Here is a 9,341-nt window from a genome sequence, read left to right on the forward strand (position 1 = left end):
CATCAACTAGGAGAAAGAAAAATGGTACCAGTGTTTTGGAAAACTGCATATTATTTTTCTATTTTTTTCTTGTTTCTTTTTGGTACTGGGAATTGAACTTAGGGCCTTACACTTATAAGTCAAGCATTGAACTACATCCCCAGCCCATTTTAAATTTTATTTTGAGGCAGGGTCTCACTTATTTGCCTAGGTTGGCCTTGAACTTGTGATCCTCTTGCCTTAGCTTCCTGAGTTGCTGGGATTACAGGTGTGCACCATGGCACCCAGCTTGAATATTATTTTCATTTGGAAGGAAATGTCTAAGCTTGTGAATATATGTACTTCAGGTTTGTTATCTCCTTAGTTTCCCAAAGAGTTCAAGGCTACTACAAAAATTCATGAAATGCAAAATTCATGAAAACAGAGTAAGTTAGTAGAAGTAACAAAAGTGTGAGATTTATTCTTTATCAAGTATCCTGTGTAATTTTAACCCCTTAACATTTTCCTATTCAAGCTTTATGGGATGATGATGCTTGGGAATTTTTTCCCCAAATATCAAAGCTTAAAGTTATAGTCCTTCTTTTTTCTTTCTGACAGAATGGTCTGGGCAAGGTATGTTCAATTTCAGGTGTCTTTGCTGCTCTTTGGTTTTAAAGTGTATTTGTATCAGCTCTCTTCACTTGTATTCCACACTTAAAATACTACATTTAAAAATAACTTTTTACATTTTGTTGAAATTATAGTTATATCAGCTAGATAGACTGTTGCCTATTCCTTTCCCTGATTATACAAATATGACATGCCTGATGTGTATGAGGCCCTGAATTTAAACCCAGCACTGAAAGAAGAAAAAAATTTTAAAAATAAGATACAATAGGTGTAGACAGTCTAAACCAATCTAAAACATATAGAAAACAAGAAAATGATATAAATTCACCAATACAAAATTGCCAACAGTTAATATTGATTTAATCCTCTCTAGTGATGTACCTTTTCAATATATATTATGGGGACGAGATTATACTGAATATAGCTTCCCCTCCAGAGGATTCATAAACCTTTGCTATTATGAGTAAAATTTTACAAAACATTACTTGTAATGCTTCATGATATTCTGCAGTATGCAAATAGCATAAATTATTTAAATATTTCTCTATGAGGATTTAGTTAATCCCTATAAAATAAATTGCAACAAGGTTAATGTCACAAAATCCTTATCTGGGATGAACTTTTAGGCAGACTAAGCCTCATCATTTTAGGCAATAAATGAGGCTGAAAGGTACTGCTTGGTCTAGCTGAGAATCCTTTTTGAAAGAGGAATGTTGTTTTTAAGGCAAGATGACTCTAGGTAAGTAGGCTTTCAGAAAAACTAACACACATTGAAAGAATTTGTCCAAAGTTTCTCAGAAGAAACCAAAGCAATGGTAATCGGTGAGAAAATTATAAAGAACTTTTTTTTTTTGGCTTTGTTTTGTCAGTATTAAGTGCACTCCCCTACCTCTTCCCACCCCCTCCTTCCTTCCTTTTGTCATCTATGTGTATCATTGTCAATCCTCTCTGGAATAAATCCAGTTCAGCTGGATTTGGACCTCAGCTCTCTTGCTTCCTTCTTCCTAAGCATCCATCTGCAGCAACAGTGAGAACATGCTGTCCGTGAAGGTGCTGACAAGACTGGCAGTGGCTCAGAAGGGAAAACATATTCTAACGTATGTTAAAAATGATGTTGCAGTAATAAGGTCTGTGGCTTATGAGTGAAGATGGGATGTTCCCTGTGCACAAAACCTTTTACTTGTGGCAGACAAGAACTGTTTGGATAAAATTAAATAAAACAAAAAATATCTTCTTAGTAATATTCTTTAACTCTTCTCATGAGTTAGGTTTTCAGAATTTTTTGATAATTTTATAAAACCATTTTTAATGTGGCATGGCATAGCATGACTCTTTAGTCTAAAGAAGTGTTACTATAGTAAAACTATAGTTCTCAGATGCTTTATTTTCTGCTTAAGGACATATGTGCATATCATGTGACTGTGTGTAAATCATAAGAGTATATTATGGATTAAAACTCAGAATTTGGATTTGATAGACCATACTAAAATTCAGTAAAATCACACTTGGATGCAAGGAGAAAAGAGCAACATGTGGCTTCAATTTTTCTTAAAATACACAGGGGATATTAAAGGGGAATATCCTTTAATATAATAAAGGGAGTATACCTGGGGTTTTGCCAAATTCATATTGCTTAAGCAATAGTTTAAGACTGAATTCAAAACCCAAGAAGATCCCTTCAATCTCCTCCAAAAGGTATGAAGTAGCATTTGAACTTGGAAAGACAATGTTAATGAAAATATTTTGAATGAACAACATGGCAATGTCAGACTTGAAGAAACTATTTCACCCTCCACAACCCAAGGACTTTTCATCTGCACTTGGATCCCCACTCTGCCCTTAAGCCCAGAAAAGGTTATCCCTGATTTTTGTAACTATTTCTTTGGTTTCCCATGTTCAGTGCCAACCCTAACCTTCCCCAGGACTCCCATACAGAATTGTAGACACATGCTCTTGTAATCACTAATATCACATCACTCAACATGAACATGTCCCCCCCAAAATTATCCTGTCTTGACATTTCATAGGTACAGTGAGAAACCAGATACTTATCCAGTGCAGGATCTTGACCCTGTTCAATTTATAAGGATTTCTGTGTTATTTTGTGTGTATCAGAAATGGCAATTTTGTCAGGTGAATGGAACTTAAGTGGAATATATCCCTTTGAAGATCCATGTTTCTTCTCCTAATTCATCCTATTTTCATACTCTGAGTTCTGTACTAGTGCCAAGCAGGCAAATGTCACCTTTGAGTCCCAGGAGGATATGTGTTGATCAAACCTTCCAACCCTCCAACACAAAGATGCTTGGAATTCAGCAGTGCCACTTCCAGCTAACTGGCTCTGATTCCTATGAATGTAACTAGTTCTCCTCCCTGGCTGGACTGGTGCCAGTCTACTTAAGGAGATAATTGACCACAAGCCAGCCCGGCTGACAAGCTTCCTAAGTGCCAGATGCCAACTGTGCCAATTCTGGCCCTTGCAGGAGGGCCTGTTTTTGCCACCACAGATAATGTAGGTTTGTCCTCCCTCAGCCCTTAGCTCTATTCTTAGTTTCCCAGGGAAATAAATAGATCATTCCAAGTGGGTTTCCTTCTACTTTTAAGGACACCTACACTAAGAGCTCCCTCCCTCCTTATTGCATATCCTGTATTTCTTAGGTGTTCTGTTCATTCAATGTGTGATATGAGCTAAGCAACTATAGCCTTCCCAAAATATCTATCTATCTATCTATCTATCTATCTGCACTGGGAATTGAATCCTGGGGCCTCCTACATGCTAGGCAAATGCTCTACCACTGAGCTGCACTCCTAGCCTTTTACATTTTTATTGATTGATTGATTGATTTTATTTTTGAGACATGGCCTCACTATGTTGCCCAGACTGGCCTGGAACTTTCCATCCTCCTGCCTCAGCTTCCCAGCAGCTGGGATTATACTACCACACTAGACAACTATGAACTTGTCTATTATCCTGGCAATCAGAAGCATAACTGCATATTATCTCCACAAGCACCTTGCCTACCCAAAGTGATTTTTATTATACTTGTGAACTGAGATGGTCATAAATTAATACCTGCTTCTCCTTCCATCTTACTTATGTTCAGAACTCCCATTCTGACCTGCAGCTAGAGGGCAAATACCTGTGGGATTAGATGGGACCATACACCCAGTTGAGAGTGTTATCAAATTATCCCTGTTAACTTATTCTTATGCCAGGTATAGGGGTTTTCCATAAACTTTATTGCCAGGGCAATACTTTATTAATAGCTTGACCTCCTAATAACACATTTAAAAGAAGCACAGGAGCCTGGTTCCAAGGTCTTTGAGTGACTGATTTTTGGCACTTGGGTTTAAAAAAACAAAACAAAACAAACAAACAAAAAACACAAAACAAAACAAACCATCATGGTGAGAAGCAGTGAGCTAGGACATAAAATTCTCCCAGTCCTAGTATTTCAGAGTAATGTCTGTCTGTCCCCACCAGCATCCCCTCCCCATCTGGACACCTCCTCTGTCCAGAATGTTCCTGCCTGGTTCTGGGTTCACAGGGAGGGGGTGCTTGTGGGGACAAATCTCCTCACAATAGACTTATGGCCCAACAGACCCCATCTTAGTTAAGAGAGATCTCAGGGAGGTAGAGGTATTTAATCAGGGCCTCCCTTGAGATCAGATCTTTAGCAGGAAGGGCCCTCCCTCTTAGTTTATTTACATGAGTTTCCCTGTTCTCTGTCTCCACGTCCTGCATATCGTCCTCTGGGTACCAGAGATCCCTCCTGAATGAAAACTTGAACCACCTCTAAGTTCCCTTTACCTTCTGTCTCCTTTCTTTTTCTCCTTACCATAAAAACAAAACGACCGTGTTCCCCGCTCTGAGGTCGGGAGGGCTACTCAGCAGGGATTGGATGCCAGGAGGGTCCTGTAAAAAAGCACAAGGGCCCACTACTCAATCTTTTCCCAGGTAAATGTTCACAGGCTCTTCTCGCCAGGGGCTTGGGCCAACTTTCTTGGTTACCCACCCTCACCTTGGGTTATGCTCCTTTCCCGGAAGTGAGACCCTGGGCACCGCTCAAAAGCACACAGTATCATTCTGGCAGGTGGGAAAGGAAAAGAGGATCCCTGAAGAAACTCCTGGGATCCAGTCACTCCTTTAGATGGAGCGTCTCCTGTCCCTACACTAGGGCTCTGGTCTAGGACTTAAGGCACCGGCTCACTCAGAGATGATAGAGATGCCAGACTCCCAAACCTCCCCAAATCTATGAACCCAAAGTCAGTATCTCCTTGGGCTCTCCCCCCTCCCCCATTTCAACAGTCTCAGTCTAGTGGAGAGAAAAACTCTGCAGGGAGCCTTGCAGAATCTCAAGCAGGAAAAATAAGATATACTCCTGAATTGTTTGAGTCCCCAAGGAGTCAGTGATCTGTGACACGTCTCCCATGAGAGGCCAAAACTTAGTTGGCACGGTGTAATGAGATTTGTAAATGAGGGATACATGCAAACACTTGTTTTTGAGGTGTAACCCAAATCTCCCCAGCAATATCACTATGCAAAGGTCACCTTTTGGGCTTTTTATTTTATTATGATGAAAGTTCCGAGAAGACCTTCCTTGGGAGTGGCTGGGCAGAGAAAAGCTGGTTCAAAGTGCAGCTTTGGTGAAGGGTCGAGGTGGAGACCTAGCTGCCCTGTTGGGGCCCCAAGGGGGTCACTCGCCCGCTGCCGGAGCCCGCTCGCCCACTCCCTGCTTAGCCTAGTTTGCGGCTGCCGCACTAGGATTCCCGGTAGCTAGCACTTGCTGCGGGGCTGCCGGCTCTCACGGGCTGAGAGCTCCCTGGCCCCGAGTTCCAGGCTGTGGTCACCACGGATGCCTAGCTTGCTGAGCGCGCGTTCTGGCACCAGCGCTCAACAGGTCTTTCAGGACGCCATGGAGGATCCTGCGTACCTCGTTAATGTCGGCAGCTGTGCGGGTGGCAGCGTCCCGACCTCAGTCTCGCGGGCCCCACTACAACCCCGCAAACTTAAAGGGGTGCCGTTGGGCACCCACCACGCTGGCACCGAGTCACCAGCCTTGGTCTGCCCTTGAGGATCTCACGAAAAGGAGGCGGGTGGTGGTGATAAAGAAAGGAGAATTAATTACGAGTTCTGGCTAATTCAGCCTCTAGCATTGAGGTGTATGTATTTAATGAAACTCAATTAGAAAACTAGCGTTATGAAAACAGGTAGGGAAGATAATTGAGCCAACAGTTGAAGGGAGCTCTAGGAGCAATGGAGGAAATTTGTCCCCACAGGTGGCTCTCCTGTGAACTCACTCCTTTGAAGTTCTGAAGTTTATGACATAAAGGGAAAGGAGATTTTTAATAAAGGGGAGTGGGCACTCAGACTAAGGTGGTCTCGCCTCTTGAGAAGACAAACATTTTCACACTCGCGTCGGAATGTCCAGAGAGAAGCTTTAATGGAGAACACCGCGTACAACACCAGCAGACAGGAACCAAGTGCAGTCACAACCCCAGAGCGGTGCGGACACAAGCCAGAGGCGATTAGAGCCAAAGAGCAAAGCTGATTCCTCCCCACTCCTCCCCACTTCGTTCCTAAGTTTGTTGCAAGTAAAGTGCTATTCCTGGGACTCAAAAGAGGGGGTAGGGCCACAGAGACAAGGCAAGTTTCTTTTCCATTCACAAACTGAAACTGCAGAATTTGCCTGAAAGACACAAGCGCCCAAACAGCAAAGGGAATAACACTAAACTGCTGCAGCGTGCAAAAGTGACTGGGGTCAGACTGGTAGCTTCTATCCAAGAAGGCTGGCAGGGAACAGCCACCAACGCTCTTGCAAGTATTAAAAAGCAACACTGTTGGATGATGCAAAAGTTTTTCTCGCATTAATGAGTCAAGAGAACAAAATCTCTGTGATATAAATGGTTTTTTTTTTCTTTAAATTCCAGATAGAATAGATCGTGGGAATTCACTGTATTCTTGGGCTCCTCAAGATCTCCCATCTGATTGACATACAAACGAACTGCAGGTGGAAAGTCGCTTATATTGTCTCTCTTTGGTTGTGTTGTTTCCCCAACTTTACTTTTGGAATCTGGGGTTTTGCTCTTTAAGCCGCTGCCACTTTTTTTTTTTTTTTTGTATGCAAACTAATTGCTTTAGCGATTCCTCCTATCTTTCTCGACCCCCGGGTCAGGGCCAAGAAACTCAACTGTTTCCCAAAGACCTTTCCTGTGCGCTCCTACTGTCTCCTCCCCGCTCAAAGTGATTTTATTCTTGACGCTGTGTTTTCGCTCATTTAGCTGGCCTAGAAAATAACGGTATCAAAAGTACCCCTTTTTCCTTCTCAACTGAAAGGAGATTTCCTTAGTGGATGGAGTTTTGTCTTGAATATTCACGAGGGGCGACTGCCAAGGGATGAGAGAAACTTGGCGGCTGAAATTCGTTTCAGCATCACTCTCTGTTAGGTTTCTCCGCAAGGTTCAGTTCAGTCAGTTTCTGCTCCCAGAAACAAGGGTCGAAATCCATTGTCAATTTGCCAGTGAATGAGGCTCCCCAACCTCCTTTGCTCCCTCCCCCCATAATTTACTGATTATAATAATTACAATAGAAACTCTTACCTGAAAAAATTGACTTTCATTAATCTGATTGTACAACATAGTATAAACACAAACACCAGGAGAGTTATGTTTATTCAGACCACTGGACAATCCACTTTTCGGATTTTGTTCGCTGGTTTAAATACCTTCCTTTAACGCAAAGCCTCGGACTCGCCAGCTCTGCCCGGCCTTCTGAGGGCGCCCTCTCCCTCTGGGGCGGTTGGTGAAGTCCCGCGCCGGGCGTCTCTTCTCGTGTTTGTTTTCCCTACCCCGCCGGGTCACTTAGGAGTGCACCAGAACCGAGTGCAGGGAGCCGCTCTTGCTCTCCGCCGCGCTTGGAGCGGTGGGCTCCAGCAAAGAGGCTGCGGGCGAGGCTGTGGAGGCAGAGCACACCGCAGTTGGCGTTGGCGGCTGCTGTGAAGCCGCCGGGACAGTGAGCGCCGGCGGCAGCGCGGTCACGGGTGGTAGCGCAGGTGTAGGCTTGATGGGCACCGGAACAGCCGGCAGGCTCTGGCTTGCTGAGTGGCACAGGGCCTTGACTGGCACCCCGAATGCCCCGTACTCTGGGCCTACCGGGACCCCGGCTGCGGCGGCGGCGGCGGCGGCAGCGGCCACCGAATCCATGACGCCAACGTGAGGCCACACCGAGCTCACGACGTTGCTGAGCTGACCTGGCACTGGGTAGCCCAGGTGGTGCATGACAGATGCTAAGGGCAGCCCGCCAGCCTGTAGCACGCCCTTGTAGTCCCGGCCGATGATGTTCTCGATGGCGAACGGGTGCTTGAAGCCGGTGGTGGACGCGGCTGCAGCTGCGGCGGCGGCCGCGGCCGAACCCAGCCCGTAGGGTGGGAATTGAGACAGGCGCCCCACGCTGCCCACCGCGGCTGCCGCCGCCGCCGCCGCCGCCGCCGCCACCGCAGCCGCCTCCTGCATCTTGCCGGGGTGAGACGGCTGTTGAGGCTGCGACTGCTGGGGCGGCTGTTGCGGGGCCTGCGACGGGAGGTGCGGTGGAGGCTGCGGAGCAGGAGGCGGCTGCTGGTGGAAATAGTGCACCATGTGCGGCGGGGGCGGGGGCGGGGGCGGCTGGGGCGGGTGGTGGTGATGGTGGTGGTGTGTGGCAGCGTGATGATGGTGATGGTGGTGGTGCGGGTGGTGGGGGTGGTGGGGATGCAGGTGACCTGCGGGTCCCGCTCCTGGCGCGCCCTTGGTGCTTCCAGCATGCAGGTGAGCGTGGTCCGCGCGCAGCACCTTGAAGCGCTTGCGGCGCCGCAGGAAGCTGCCGTTCTCAAACATGTCGCCGCAGTCGGGGTGCAGCGCCCAGAAGCTACCCTTACCCGGCTGGTCTGGCCGCCTCGGGATCTTGATGAAACAGTCGTTGAAGGAGAGGTTGTGGCGCAGGCTGTTCTGCCAGCGCTGAGTGTGCTCACGGTAGTAGGGGAAGCGCTCCATGATGAACTTGTAAATGTCGCTCAGCGGCAGCATCTTCTCCGCCGAGTGCTGAATGGCCATGGCGGTCAGCGAGATGTACGAATAGGGCGGCTTTTGGTCACTGTACGAACTCTTTCCCGGCCGCGGCATCGCCCCCAGCTCCTCCACTACCCTCCGGCCCACAGTGGGCCGCAGTGCGGCTCGGCACACCACTCCCGGGGTCTGGATGCCCTCACTAACTCCCACTCCCCTGGTCCAGCCCAGCCGCCCCTCCCTCTAGCCCCTCAGGCCCGATCTGCTTCTCTTCCCCGTCTTCTTGGAGTAGCCGGGAGTCTCCGCGCTTGGTCTTTCGAGCCAACTCCGCTCTAGGACGCCCGCAACTTCTGGTCCGGACGGTCGCCGACAGGCGCACACAGTCGCGGGAGGGGCGCGCCAGCTTTACCGTTGCCTTCTCTGCGTATTCCCTTGGGTGGCCAGAGAATGAAGGCGGAGGAGCGAGTGGCGAGGGGCCGTTTTTCTTTGTGGCCTCTTCTTTGCCTTTTCTCGGCCCACGGAAGCCCACGGCAAATTGCCTGGAAGGAAGGACTGGATAGTGGGGACTCTAGCTCTTTAAACCCGAGTTTGCATTAGATGACCTGGAAGCCAGAGGTGGCGTGATTTCCAGCGCCCTGGGCGCTGCCCCTTAGCCCACTGCTTGGTCCACGCAGGAGTTCTCGTTTTTTCCTGGAGGAGAGAGATAAAGTAAG

The 9,341-nt window shown here is 47.4% G+C and overlaps 1 protein-coding gene across 1 annotated transcript; it reads right to left on the reverse strand.

Annotated features, from left to right (window-relative positions):
- Positions 1–7,449: 7,449 nt before the first annotated feature.
- On the reverse strand, positions 7,450–8,745 carry Foxb2 (forkhead box B2). Its single transcript, XM_027940069.2, has one exon. The coding sequence runs from the start codon at positions 8,743–8,745 to the stop codon at positions 7,450–7,452; it is 1,296 nt and encodes a 431-aa protein (XP_027795870.1).
- Positions 8,746–9,341: the final 596 nt, after the last annotated feature.

The sequence above is a fragment of the Marmota flaviventris genome, chromosome 13 (genome assembly GCF_047511675.1).
Source record: "Marmota flaviventris isolate mMarFla1 chromosome 13, mMarFla1.hap1, whole genome shotgun sequence".
NCBI lineage: Eukaryota > Metazoa > Chordata > Mammalia > Rodentia > Sciuridae > Marmota > Marmota flaviventris.